Source organism: Ananas comosus, linkage group 6, assembly GCF_001540865.1.
Source record: "Ananas comosus cultivar F153 linkage group 6, ASM154086v1, whole genome shotgun sequence".
Taxonomy (NCBI): domain Eukaryota; kingdom Viridiplantae; phylum Streptophyta; class Magnoliopsida; order Poales; family Bromeliaceae; genus Ananas; species Ananas comosus.
In genome coordinates, this window is record NC_033626.1 from 7,147,076 (window position 1) to 7,162,324 (window position 15,249).

At 35.8% G+C, this 15,249-nt stretch overlaps 1 protein-coding gene across 2 annotated transcripts; it reads left to right on the top strand.

Annotated features, from left to right (window-relative positions):
* Nucleotides 1,426–15,249, top strand: LOC109711727 (conserved oligomeric Golgi complex subunit 3-like). Of its 2 annotated transcripts, XM_020234920.1 has the most exons (25): nt 1,426–1,591; nt 1,738–1,821; nt 1,938–2,045; nt 2,764–2,808; nt 2,897–2,971; nt 3,069–3,164; nt 5,840–5,917; nt 6,803–6,888; nt 6,983–7,049; nt 7,142–7,204; nt 7,300–7,401; nt 7,565–7,669; nt 7,738–7,830; nt 7,956–8,044; nt 8,972–9,191; nt 10,928–11,011; nt 12,079–12,195; nt 12,284–12,316; nt 12,569–12,655; nt 12,764–12,826; nt 13,182–13,298; nt 13,388–13,480; nt 13,802–13,927; nt 14,040–14,140; nt 14,781–15,249. In XM_020234920.1, the coding sequence occupies exons 1-25, from the start codon at nt 1,520–1,522 to the stop codon at nt 14,908–14,910; spliced, it is 2,334 nt and encodes a 777-aa protein (XP_020090509.1). In that variant the 5' UTR covers nt 1,426–1,519; the 3' UTR covers nt 14,911–15,249. The 2 variants fall into 2 exon arrangements, with proteins under 2 accessions (XP_020090509.1, XP_020090510.1); XM_020234921.1 differs by lacking the exons at nt 1,426–1,591; nt 1,738–1,821 and having other exon boundaries at nt 1,949–2,045; nt 3,053–3,164.

A 15,249-nucleotide genomic window follows, 5' to 3' on the forward strand; every position in this document is an offset into this window, starting at 1 on the left:
TTAGGGCCCGCACTTCGTGGTGGATCAACATCGGCAACCTAAAATCTCAGTTTGATTTTCGATTTAAAATTTAAATTTAAAATTTTATTTTATAGTAGAATTTTAAACTATCATTTAGATTTAAAATTCTAAATTGATGAATTTAAAATAAACATCTTTCAGGCATAGATTTTAAATATCAAATATCAAATTTACAATTTTAGATTTCAAATATTAGATTTTATATTTTAAATTTTAAAATTCAAAATTTGAATATAGAATGTAAAATTTAAAATTTAGGAACTGAAATCTAAAGTTAAAATATGTAAAATTGAAAATTTTAGTTTTAGTAATTAAGATAAAAATATAAAATTTTTAAATTGTAAGTTTTAAATTTTAAATTTCAAATTGCAATATTTTAAATATTAAATTATAAATTGAATTTAAAAATTTTAAATCTTAAATTTTGAATATTTTAAAATTTAGTTTTAGTAATTAAGATAAAATATAAAATTTTTAAATTTTAAGTTTTAACTTTTAAATTTCAAAATTTTAATATTTTAATAATTAATATAATTGAATTAAAAATTCCAATATTAAATTTCAAATAATTTAAATTTCTAATTTCAAATTTTAGATTTAAATTTTAAACTTCAAAGTTTATATTTTAATTTAAATTTAAATTTAAATCTTTAAATAATAAAAATTTTAAATTTTAAATATTTAATTTAAATTTAGATTTGAAATGTAAAGTTTTTAACTTAAATTTTAAATTTTACCATTTTAAATTTACACTGAGGAGAGAGGGGAAGAGGAGAAGAGGGGGAGCGAGGGAGAGCGAGGAAGAGAGAGAGATGTGATGTCGCAACGGACCGACCCGCTCAGCCAACAATAACTCGTTGGGCCAAATCACTGGCCCAATCTTAAGCCCAGTTATTATTTCTAGTGTAGTCTTATAAAATGGATTCGGAATCAGTATCCATCCGATATGGGATACAGACCACAATCCGATATCGCGACTACGAGCACTATATCGTTAGGTGTGCACTTTACCCGCATAGCACTTAGTTCTCACACTTCCGGCTGGTATTCGGCCTCTGATATAATTGCAACCGCGACCGCTAGCAAACAAAACTCCGTTGGGCAACCACTGCGCCAAATGATTAAGACCAGTTTTTATTTTTAGTTGTAGGTCCTCTATATAAATGATCGAGAATCAGTATCCCATCCGATATCGCGGACTATTCGGGGCCGTTGAGAAGAGAGAGAGAGAGAGAAGGAGCGCCCGCTCAAGGGGGGAGAGGTAGACGGGGAGTGAGAGCCTCGCCACGCGCGCCCGCCTGCCCGAGCCCGGTGCTCGCGCTCGTGCTCGCCCGCGTCTCCGCGCTCGCCGCCACCTGTCCCAAAACTGAGGATTCATATATTCCCTTCCAAACCGGGTTAACGGATTCAAACCCGAACGTGCCCGTCGTTTACACTCTTCTTCCCCTCGGCTCCTCGCCACTTTCAAAGAGGTCTCCGATCTCTCTCGTCCCCTCCCATGGCGACGACCACTCTCCCCAAATCCGGCGCCGTCTCCAAGGGCTACAACTTCGCCTCCACTTGGGAGCAGGTGATCCATCTCCAGAACCCTAATCTCTCCTCCCTTACCCCTAACCTTTCCAGGATACGCAACTCGATGTTATCAGATCTACTAGTTTTTCCTCTCTCCGATCACTAGATCTCGTTCTCATATGCCGTTTGATTCCGATTTTGTAGAATGCGCCGCTCACGGATCAGCAGAAAGCGGCGATCTTGGCGCTCTCCCACGCCGTTGCGGAGCGGCCGTTTCCGCCGAATCTGGTGAGTGATTTGAGGCCCTTTTGATGATCTTACTAGGTTGATTTGTTTGATCTTGGATGCGCATTGTGTTGATCTAGCTGGTTCGATCTGATGATCTTTTATTGGCTATGTTGCAGTCTCAGAAGGAGATCTCGGTGAAGAGCGGCGAGTTATCGGTTTTGACAGAAGATTCTACTTTCGAAAAGGCCGGGGAGATAGATGCTGTTTTGGTTAACACGCATCAGGTTTCTCTCCACCTTTGTTTTTGTCATTGTTGGTTTGATCTGTTCTATTTTTGAATTGCACTTTGAAGGACAGTTATTAATATTCTATGAATTTCAATTCAGATTGGCATTCATGTTATGGGTTTAACTCTGTTGTCCTGAAATACTTCTTGATAAACTTTAAAGTTGGGAACAATCAGGATGGTAATTACCTGTAGGTTTAAGTGTTAATTTTGGATTATATCATCTAGGCGTAAGAGCTAATTTTCCATCTTAATTGGAGTTTGAATATCTTTTTTCTAGCTCATGATATCTTTATCTTGAAGCCTGATACATTCTTAGTGGGGTTTGAGGGAAATCGTTAAATCCATCGAGCTCATGGCTCTTGCTGCTGTTTGATTGTTTTCAGTCTTCTACCCAACTGAAGTTCCAGGCACTTTTTGGTGAAGTTCTAATGTTCTATATTGGAAGAAGAGTCATGCAAATTGGCAAAATGAAAGTTAATTTCACCTAGAAGCAAATTCATTTGTAAAAATGCAAGTAATCTTTTCATGCTGGCCCAGTATATTGCTGAGTAATTTTCTGTGACAACCTATTTAGATGTACACCCAGCATATGATGTTTATTTATTCGTTTCTGTTGCTCATCGTTTCCATGATTTAGTAGTATAAGGCTAAATGAAGCATTAGCCATTAATTTAATGCTTTTCTGCTTACCGATAGTGTCAATTTCCTTGTAGTTCTACAAATGGTTTACAGAATTGGAGTCAGCTATGAAGTCCGAGGTTGGTGTTCACAGGTCACTCTTTTATCATGAAATAGTTAGCTTTTATATGATTTTATGTGTTTATTCACTTTTCTAGTTCTTAACAGACAGAGGAGAAGTACCGTTTCTATGTGAATACACTAATGGAACGTATCCAAATATGTGATGGAATCCTTCAACAAGTATGCTTGTGTCTATAGCTAATTTTCTTTATTTGTTAGGACTACAGATCTCAGCCTAGTGAATTTTAAACTGCTTTAAAGGTACCTCCCCTTGCAGGTGGATGATACCCTAAATTTGTTTAGTGAGCTGCAGTCACTGCACCAGTCGGTTGCTACAAAGACTAAAACCTTGCATGATGCATGCGATCGGCTAGTATGTCCCTTAAACATGTTTTTGTTTCTTTTTTCATCACCTTTTACAGTTTTGTATGTGTATTTCTTGTTTCTTATTTTGGATGTGTTAATTGATGGTTTTATGGAAATCTAAGTTCTTGCTATCAAAGATATTGTTTCAAATGTGCATGTTAATGAGTTTACTAGAAAGCTCAATATTTGACTTTAAACTGTCTATTTGCATGCTGATGGTTTTGAGGGAAACTAAATTTGTAAATACTGCTTGTTTCAATTATTGCATGTACATACAGTTTAATATGATTCACTTTTAGACAAGGATTGCCTGTGCCAGTGGCATGGGCTTGTGCCGCAACGTGCTGGTGGTGTACCGGCAAGTGGTACAAGTACCATGCCAATGGCGTACCGGCAAGTGACATGGGTTTGTGCCGCTTGGTAGCTAGAAACTGTGGGCGTGCTGCCTTGTATCCAGTGTTTGAAAAGGCGCGAGGCGCAAAAAGATGCAAGACTCTCCTGGAGCCTAGGCGCGAGGCGCACATTAATGAATCATTTTCAGTCACTATGAATGATGTAGGTATTTACAAATTGTTAAGCTGTTACTAATACAATTCTATAAGCTGAAAATGATTCAATAGTGTATAATACAATTCTATAAGCTGTCGACATAGCTTAAACGTTTACAATCTGTACTAAATAGACCTAGATGAAAAAAATAAAACATTTGGGGAAAAATAAAAAAATCATAAAGAGGAATCGAATCCTATAAATAATAACTAAAAACAGGTTCAAAAGAAAAAACTGGATCAAGAAATATGCGATCGAAACAAAAAAGTAAAAACATATAGAAAAAAAATCTCACAAATACATCAAATCCTATAAAAATAACTAAAAACATGTTCAAAAGAAAATCACTGGATCAATAAATATGCAATCAAAACGAAAAAATAAAAACATATGGAAAAAAAGGACAAAATCTCACAAATATATCAATTCCTGAAAAAAATAACTATAAAACAGATTCAAAAGAAAAATATTGGAGTATAGAGGCAATACTTGTCTGCTGCTGGTTCTTGCCTGCTTGCTGCCGCTTCTCATGTTTCTGCTGCCGCTGCAAATAAAAAACTGATGCTACTCTTGCTTTCTTGCTACCGCTGCTTCTCCTTGCTTGTTCCTACTGCTAGGATGGCTGAGGATGCTTGCTGGAAGCCCACGGACAGAGAAGGGATAGGGGAACAGAAGAGGAAAAGGAGAGGAGAGGGTGGTTGATGGATTTCATTAGAGTTTTTTTAGGTTTCTTTTAGGATCTTTTAATAATCTTATCGGGTTAAAACATAACATTTATATCCGAAACCCAACAACCGAAAACTTTAATCCAAAACCCAATAACATTAAATATTACAAGGCGCGCGCCTTATGTGCGCCTCGCGCCTCTGCTGAGGCGTGTGCCTCAGCAATAGCGCCTCGTCTCATGGCTAGGTGCTGAGGCGCGTGCCTCATGCGCGCCTTTTCAAACACTGCTTGTATCGCGGCATGCTGCCTCCGTATCGCCTCATATAGTAGTGTGCCGTCCCTGTATCACTCCTTTCCCGTCCGTATCGAACTAGTACAGTTTGGATAGATCTATTTACTTATTTTTTCTGTTCTAAAGTGTCAAAAGTGATCTTTCGATGGTGTCACCGTTGTTCCTGTGCCAGTGCCAGTCACAATGGTACACATACATCACGATACAAGTCGTAATGAATATGTTCGCAATTATTATGAGATGTGCTAGCACGAAATAAGATTTCACCAGTATCAGCAACATTTATATAGTTGAGGGATCAATCTAGTAATTGATGATGACAATTACCGTTATGATCCACTTAGACACTTTTTGTACTACTAGCAATGAAAAGTATAAAAGTTCAGACTTGAGAGTTATGATTTGTACATATTGAATTATCTCTAATATTATATATTATTAATTATTAATCTTACATTAGCATTTATACACTTTCATGAGTTGTTTATGACTATTTCGGCTTGAACTGCATGAGAGATATAATTTGGTTCAAGTTTATATGCATTATAAATCTTAAAATGTCCTAAAAAGCTAACATTACGTGAAAGAAACATTGTGCCAAAACCTGCCAGCGTGCCATTGGCACAAAGTGTCGGCATTGCTAGTGTGCCATTGGCAATGCTAACATTACTTGGAAAAAAAAAATCGTGCCTACACCGGCACGGTCCGTGCCGCTGTGTCGTGCCGTGCCGTATCGGTGGCACAATAGCACGGGCCGTGCCAGTGGCATGGCAATCCTTGCTTTCAGAGTAAGTTAGAAATAGTAGTAGAATTGCCACCGACACTGGTCGTGCCGGTGGCATGGCAACCCTTACTTTCAGAGTAGTTAGATGTAATACTAGAATGAAGAATTTGTTCAAAAGTCTTTTTTTTTTTTTTCCAATCCTTTTTAAATTAACAGCATAATAGCCTAGAGTCTTTTTATGATGTGCTGTGTGTAAGCCTTTATGATCTAAAACCTTTCTGATGAATACCTATTGAAAGCCTTGACAATTCTGTCTTTTATGTTTACTATTGATTTATTTTCGTTATTTGAAAATTTTTTAAGCCAATTAAAAATTTTTCATTGTTGTCAATTTATTTAAGTTCTAATTCAGGTGATTCTAATTAAATCTTTTCCCTGTTAATAATTTTAGTTGATGGAGAAGCAAAGATTGATCGAATTTGCAGATGCGCTTCGTAGTAAGCTCAACTATTTTGATGAGTTGGAGAATGTAAGGTTTGATAGCCGAGTACTTTGGATGCTTATTGTCATATTTCTTCTTTATTATGATAATTATTTAATATACTGCAAAGACTAAAGCATCATAGTGTGGTTGGCCACTTTTAAACTGCTGATTATCTCATCTATTGCTGTATACTGTTGTTAGAGCATGCTTTGCAGTTTAATTACATATTGACATTTCATTTTAGCTTGCTGGCAGCTTGAACACTTCCATTAAGAATCTACTGAAAGGTATTTTCTATTGATATTGTATACCCTCAAAGTCACACCACTGCCCTCTACCATTAGTTATCTGTTGGCTGGATCCTTTCTTTGCTAGAATTGCCTAAAAGACAATTCCTTAGAATTTAGAATACAGTGCAACAACGGAATGCTATTACATAATTAATGAATGTCTTCTTACATGAAATTACTAATTTATATTACTCATGGTTCTATGGTATATGAAAGTAGGTGACATGCTAGAGCACATCGACAGACATGCAGCCAATTCCTTTTCCCTTTGTAATTGTATAGCCTTATAGGTACTGTGATGCGTTGTATGGCTACTTAAACTGCAATTTAAAATGAAAATTAGGAAAAGCTGCATTATAAAGTTTAACAGTGAACATAAATTAAAGCATCTATCTAACACATAGGAATGTCAGAAATAATCCTTTTAGATACAAGTTTAAGAAGAAAGAAAGTCATTATAAGATTTATACATCAGTTCTTTATGGATATCTTTCAGCTGATGAGTAACATTCTAGAATATCTGTATATATCTAGATAGTTCTCTTGATTTGTGCCACAACACTTGCTAGAATGCATGCAGTAAGTTTTTTGGAACTTGGTCGCAGTCTTTTTGTATCAAGGTTTATTTTGCTATTTACAGGTTTCTACCAGTTTTTATTCTCCGAACATGAGTATTGGAAGCACACAGTTTCTTCCACTGTTGAAACGTCTAGATGATTGCATCTCGTCAGTGAACATTTCTTCTTTACGTCCATTTGTCTGCATCTTTTTCCCTATGGACTGCAAGTTTTGATCAAGTGTCTTTCACTGATAAGCCTAGGTATGTTGAAAGCAATCCACAATATGCTGAGTCTGCTGTTTACTTGGTCAAATTTCGGCAACTCCAGGTAAAGTCATTTGATATCACTTTCCTTCTAGATGAAGTACACCTGCAAATAGCTTAGGTATATTGACAGGAGACAGATCCTTTTTCATGCAGTCAAGAGCATTAGGTATGATTCGATCTCACGTGGTTTCAGTCCTTAAAGGTGCTTCATCTCAGGTAACTCTTGTTGCTATCTTGGTTATACTTGTGAGAGAAACCAACATGGATAGAAAGAAAAAGATTGGATATCTGTTTAAGTGTATTATTCATAGGTACAAGCTGCAATTCGAAGCAGTGGTTCAAGCAAAACAGCTGTTCCAGAGGGTGTGGAGGCATCTGTTATATATGTTCGCTTCAAGGCAGCTGCTAGTGAGGTATATATTCTCCTTGTCTTATAGATTATTATGAAAGTTTTAGGTACTATACGAAAAGGAGATTAATTCATGAAAGCATTTCCTTTGCTCAATGTTAAGATCTTGAAATGGTTAAAGAAGTTTGATGAAAATTGATTAATTAACAAATTTCGAATTATTGCAGCTGAAACCTGTTCTTGGGGAAATTGAAAGTAGATCATCTAGGAAAGAATATGTTCAAATTCTCTCAGAATGCCACAAGCTTTATTGTGAGCAAAGACTATACTTGGTAAGTTGATTATGTTTGCTGTATATTTTCTTGCAATGCCTTCTGAATAAATGATGGTTGTTGAATAGGTCAAAGGTATAGTGCAGCAGCGGATCTCTGAATTTGCAAAAAAAGAGGCCTTGCCATCATTAACTAGGTCTGGATGTGCATATTTAATGGAGGTTAGTTTACTGTAGACTCATGTCAAATATGTGTTTATATTAGGAGAGTTCTACTATCTTCTTTATGATATTCCTGTTGCATAATTTGGTTAGCGCTCGTAATCTAATTATGCAATGTCTTCCAGGTTTGCCAGTTTGAACACCAGCTTTTTGATTACTTCTTTCCGTCATCTTCTTCCGATGTCACGAACATGGCTCCTTTAATAGACCCTTTGTGAGTATTTTTTTTCTCCACATGATTTTTCCAATTTTTTACTTCCGTGAGTAGCTGTTAAACTGTATAATGATAGAAGAAAGAACTTGGAGCATTAATTGTTCATGCAGGAGTCATGTGGGAAAAGAAGAGTTCTGTTGCTTATATTAATGGTGTTAGGTACTATCAAAAGTGCCTTTGACCATAATACTTGAAATTCTTAACTTGAACTTTCCAAGTTGGTAACATGAAATGCAATTGCAATGAGGAGATAATGGGGTGTGACAAATTCTTTTCCTGTTTAAGACCTTATGTCCTCACCAAATGCACTTAGACATGCCAGATTCCTTTGTATAAGATAAGGAAGATAGTAGATTATAGAAAAGAAAAAGTGGAAGAGGATAGACATGCATGTGGGATTTTAGAGGCATGGCATTTAATCAGAATAATTCCACTGTCCATGATGTTGTACATCATTTATCAGACATAGATATAAGAAGCAAGTCTCAAACTGAAGACTATACGTCATTCATTTGAAAATACTTGATGTAATCATGATGTGGAATGTCTACACCTTAAAATTATCCAGCATATTTGTACTGGTACAGACATCCACTGGTGTTATCAAAATTTTCAGCAGAAATAGGATGGAAAAGGAATGGACTAACTCAGAACTTGATTTTAAATTTCCTGAGCACAAAAGAATTTTATAACTTTCAACAGTTTTTTGCAATTCACATGTTTTCTTCCTTTAATGCGACTGCTTTCGTTTGTCAGCGGAGCATTTTTGGGCCATTCTGGTGTGTCTAATACCATCACTCTCTTATTTAACCTTTCTAGATTTATTTTTCCATTTTAATTGCTCTATTTATTTTTTGTCGGAGTTACGTGGTCAGCTCTTTGAACTTTGTTTATTTGATTGCTTAAATTGTGCTTTCTAATATTCAGGTGCACATATTTGTATGATACTCTGCGCCCAAAGTTGATACATGAGGCAAACCTTGATTCTCTCTGTGAACTTGTAGACATAGTAAAAGTTGAAGTTCTAGGAGAGCAGCTTAGTAGACGTGGTGAGTCAGTAGCTGGATTACATCCCACGTTACAAAGAATTCTAGCAGACATTCATGAGAGATTAACATTTTGCGCCCGGACGCACATCCGCGAAGAGGTAATATTTGCATAACTTGTACTTTCGTGATTGTTATATTGCGTTAATTCTGATGGTGTTTATATTTCTGAGACCACTAAGTAGGCTGTTTACTTTATCAGTATGCACGCATTTTATTGCATCAAAAGATCTGAAAAAATGACTCTTTAGTGGCTGAAGTCATGGCATTTGACTGCTTCCCACTACGCTATGGGCCTACATTTACTCTTGTTTCTAGGACCTTTGCAGGTGCCATAATAAGCCAAACTCTGGTATATTGCTGCTATGTAAGTTGATTAAAAGGGCTCTCGTTAGCCCCAGTTGCGCGCTGAGTCCAAGTGTCTTATGTATTTTAGCTGATTTCTCTAGATTTTATATATAATTTTGTTTTGGAGGGAAAGGATTAAAGTGCCGCGGCACCAGGGCCTGCCGTTGTTTCCCTGGCACGATACGGCACAGGCACGCTTCCCTGCCGACACGTGACATGCTTGCGTGCCTAGGGATACGCATGGTCTCCTAATGACACGCTTTGACATGGGCTTATTATAGTTTTTTTTTGTCCCAATAAGCTCTTATAATATTATTTTGAAAGGTTTAGTCAAATAATTATGAATCTTGGCTATATATAGCTTACAATACTCACCAATTAACATACTGGTAAGCTTTTTTACATATAAAGTACAACTTTACCTTATAGAGAATAGAAATTAAAATATAATAATAGAATTCACAAGTATAATAATTATATAAAATTTACATCTTTACAGAGAGATAACTACTTAATTCCACAGATCGTCGCGGTGGATCATAAAATTTTGTTAGATCTATCCATAAAATTTTAGCAATAAATTAAATGACAAGTAAATTAAATAACTTAAGTATCAATTGATTTAATTTAGTTTCTAATTTTATCAGTATTTTCAATCTTCTAATTCTAAAAAAAAATTTTATGTTAGATGTGTCTCAAAATTTTATTATCGAGTTTGATTCTGTGCCCTGGTTCGCCGAAAGTTTCACGGTGCAACAAATTTTGGAAAAACAATTTGTGAAGAAACAATGGATGTCTGTGGTGAAAGTGGAGGGCTCGGACCGATAGGATTGGTGCCCCTCGCAAGGTAGGGAATGTGCGAAAAGAGAAAAAAAAAACCCACAACACACACACACAAAATGAACGCACGGTAGTGCTACCCTGTGCCATACGGCATGGGGCGGCACTCTAATCCTTGTTGGAGGGTGCTGTTTTGCTACAGTGCAAATATCTTTGGGGTTTTTTTTAATCTTTGTCACATCGGGATTCTTGATTTCTATTGTTGATGATTTTAGCGGATGTTTAGACTTTTGCTTCTTGACTGCTTGTGATTAAATCAAAAGGATGGTGCATAAAATGCTATTTTTATATATCTAATGGCAATGCTAATTTAAGGTGCTTGCCATGTTTCCACCATCTAGTGAGCCGTCATAAATCCTTTGGCCCATCTGCGCTGGTTAAGTGCATAATATTATATGGATGCTGGTTGTGAAAGCTCTCCTTAGATAATTAGATAGACATGCTGGTTGTGAAAGCTCTCCTTAGATAATTAGATTGACATGCTATAACATTTATTAGGGTGGGAAGCAATCATTGATCTAAAGTAACTGTTTGGTTGCTGATTGCTAAGTAGTTTATACCAGACTATTTCCTAATGTAAATAGCAGCGACCATTTACAGCTTCATAGTTTTCTTTCAACCATTCTTTGGTGATTATGTCTGTTTCCAGATCGCTAATTACCGTCCATCAGATGAAGATCTAGATTACCCTGGAAAGCTGGAGCAATTAGTTGAGACTACTTCAGAAGCTGGTGTTAGTAACTATCTCATTTTCCCATCATTTTTCAGAGTTTTACTTGTCTTCCTACGTGCTACCTTTTTTAGCAATAAAATTTACTTGTTTATTTGCACTCACATTCTCTTCCATTTTATGCAAAACTAGAATTTGTAGAATAATTCAAAAGCAGAAATATTAAGGAAAATAAACACTGTACCTAAAATGTAGCCCTAGAAAGATAATTGCTGAAAAAATATCTAAAGAGAACTGCCCTCCCCCTGACAAACAAAATGCAAGTAAAAGGAGAGTTCATAATTATTTGGAGGAGAATTGTAAAAGAAAAAGAGAAAAATACCTTGATCACCAAAATAAGCTCTCTTTTTTTTTTTTTTCCCTATGTAAAGTGGCATCCTTTTTTGGAATTTATATAATCGTAGCCCAAATCTAATCCAGAATTTATATATTCATAGAATAGAGATAAAATATTAAAGTTATTTGATCCAAATAAATTTATCTTGTTTAAAACACACTTTTATCTTATTTTAGTATATCTCTATCTTTGATTTAATTGCTATTTAGAGTCAAAATAGGATCAAATTGTAATCTAGTCTTATCTAGTCTAAGTTAACTAAATTCTAAGATATTTCTTTCTCGTAGATTTAAATCTAATTTAAATAAAATATTAAGATATTTCTATCTTATAAATTTAATGTTGGATTTATTAAACTTTTTAATTTTTTAAAAGGGGTTGTCTGCAAGGATAATGATGTGGCTTCAGGAAGTCACTCAAAGTAGGGTCAAATTATAATCTAGTTTCATCTAACCAAAGTAAGATTGTAAGATATTTCTATATCATAGACCTAAACCTAATTTAAATAAAATACTAAGATATTTCTATGTATATATTTAATGTTGGACTGATTGAAAATTTTAATTTTTGAAAGGGGGTTTCCTGCAAGGGCAATGATGTGGCTTCACGAAATTGCTTGATTTTCTCCAGTTTTATATATCTGTTATTATATTGATGATTGATTTGTTGATAATTTCTCCATCGTAGTGTTGATAAGTTTTAGTGTGACTTATGGAATCTTTATTACCTGTAGGTTGTTGATAATTCAGACATAATTCAGACATGGTATCAGCCATTGGAGAAAACAGTATCATGTCTATCAAAATTGTACCGTTGTTTAGAACCAACAGTTTTTACTGGTCTAGCACAGGTATGCATCTGCTAACTATATAGTTTCTCAGAGGTTAACTTTCCTAAGGAGTTACAGAAATTTTTTCCTTGATTACCTTGTTCCTCAGGAAGCTGTGGAGTTCTGCTCAATATCAATACAGGTATGAAATCCTTTATATGTACTAATTCCTGCAGGCAATCTCAAATACATTAGGTTTCAAGTGCTTATTACTCTGGTATTCAAGGAACCTTAGACTTGATTCTTTATCCTAGATCCAGTTCATAATAGTTACACTCGTATCAATCCGTTTCTTAGATACTGAACTGAGACAATTATTTTTGGAAGAACAATATCTTGATTTTGAAGTAATGTTTGGATCTACAAATTACCTGTAACACTGTATTACTGGCAGAATGCAAGCAAATCTATTGCAAAGAGATCAACGCCTATGGATGGACAGCTTTTCCTTATAAAGCACCTTCTTCTTCTACGAGAGCAGGTGGGCTGCATCTAAATCTCTTTTCGTTTCACTACCAGAAATTCCTATACATTTTTGTAAATTAATATTTTCCTGTACTGACCCAAATGCATTTATTATTCATTTCAGATTGCACCATTTGATATTGAATTCTCCGTTACACACAAGGAGCTAGACTTTTCTCATTTGCTGGTTAGTACAGGATCCTATTTTACACCTTTGATAACTTGTTAGTAAAGTATTGATGATTGATGATCATTCCGAGCGGTTTCTTAGCATACAGGTTTCTTAGTATGCAATCTATGTGCCCACATGGTCATGTGTGCAGTGCCATTCCGAACAGCTATTAATATGTTTAAGGTTTCTTTTATTTAAGTAGCGTTGCATGTAGTTGTACGGCAACTGATCTCTCAACATTAGTACAGTAGTACGTACGTGCAACTTGCCACATGTCGAGAAATTATCCTATATCTAGGAGTGGATTTTTTTTTGTTACTTTTCTATGCTAAATCTAAAACAAAAGTTTACTTTAATGGTCATTTTACAGGAGCATTTGCGAAGGATTCTCAGAGGTCAAGCCTCACTTTTTGACTGGTCAAGATCAACATCATTGGCAAGAACCTTGTCTCCTCGCATTCTAGAGAATCAGATTGATGCCAAGAAGGTGAGCTGCTGGCCGTGAGATCTTCGTAAGAGTGAAGTTTCTTTTGCCACTTAAAACACCCAAGTTGTTTAATGTTATCTTGTTTGCAGGAACTCGAGAAAAGTCTGAAAGCCACCTGTGAAGAGTTCATTATGTCCATCACAAAATTAGTTGTGGACCCTATGCTATCGTTCGTTACTAAGGTATTATATCCATCATATGTTTTGCATGTTAACTGGAAACCATCTTAACATCTATCACTGATTTGTGAAAAGAACTGCAATGAATTCAGATATCTTTTTAGTACGTGTAATCTGAATCTGTTTTCAAGTAAAAGTCCAGCGAAAACTGATCTGCTCGGAGCGGAAAAATTTCTTCGGCCACTATTAATTGAATCCATGCAGCCTCTTTTTCTCTTGAGTGAAGAAGAGATCATGCCTCTGAAATAATTTTATGATTCTGTCGCAAAGTTTTTGAATTTAGATCTGTTGTTTCTATGATTCTAAAGTAATTTTGTTCGCTAGGTAACTGCTGTGAAAGTTGCATTATCCTCTGCTAACCAAGGGCAGAAATCGGATTCAGTTCTTGCCAGGCCTCTAAAGAATCAAGCATTTGCTTCACCAGATAAAGTCACCGAGCTGGTTAAAAAGGTATGCCATGGGTATGCCTTGCATATGCAGTCTATCTGTGGCTTTAAATGCACTAACTGGGAGGTCTTTACCGCACTTTTTGTCTTAATAGTCTTTTTAATTTTAATGGCAGGTTGGAACTGCCATCCAGCAAGAGTTGCCTAAAGTATTGGCAAAAATGAAGCTTTATCTCCAAAACCCATCAACACGGATGATCTTGTTCAAACCGATCAAGTAATGTTCTTGCTTCATTGCTTTTGCCTGCTAGGAGCCTCTTTGGCCCTGACTGAACTTCAATAGAAATTCTTTTAGTTAGCTGTTTGAGTAGATTCTTTTTTCACTTAAATCCATCCGAAACTTCTTTCTGCACTAAAAGGCAGAAGCTTTAAAGAGGCTTTTTCTTTTCGGGCTTAGGAAACTCATCTTAGCTTTATGTAACAGCAAAAACTTGAGCTTTTTGTTTGCCGAATGCCTGGTTATTGCTTCCTGGAGTAGGAAAGTTGTTGCAGAAGTTAGGCCAGAAAGCTGGATTGGCTGGCTTGACCAACGCTTATGTTCTTCTATCTAAATCATCTAATTTCAAACACATTTCACTCTGTGGCCTGATTTTTAGTTATCATGTCTTTTGCCCCCTAGCAATGGAGGCACCTATTGATTTTTGGAGCTTCTGTTCATTAGATTTAGCCTGTTGCAAATTTGCAATTAGCAAATTTGCTCTTCATTTTTCATTTTTCATTTTTTTTTTTGTTGGGGATTTCTTCTGTTTGGTAGCTTAATTTGCTGATCATTTTGGTTGTAACTTTTGCTGCTTGTCTTCATTGGGTTCTATGGTCATCAAAATTATAATTGATGATAATATTTCTTCATTTCTCAGGACAAATATTGTGGAAGCTCATGTACAGCTACAGTCATTGCTAAATTCTGAATATTCTGCGGAAGAAATACAAAACATTGGCATGTTGTCAATACAAGAGCTCCAAGCTCAACTGGATGGCCTTCTTTAGCTGAAAGCCGCATTACTTATCCAGTTTATCTGTGCGTTAAAATCTTGAAGTCGCCTCTGCGTCACCAAGTATAAGCTTCGCTGTTTGTTTCTCATCAGAAATCTTGGTTAGATTGATCAGAACGGATACTTTTCATTTTTTTTTTTTTTTTTCGTTGGATTACAGATGGGCGGATGTTGTATTCATTATCCTACTAGGGATTAAGCTAAGATGGACCAAATTCATTGTTGTATAACTTCTCAATGTTTCTTCTTCCACTATCCATTTGTAGGGACTTTTTCTTGGATATGTATCTCTTCATTTAGGGATATTTACCTCTGAATTACATTCTTTTCTGCA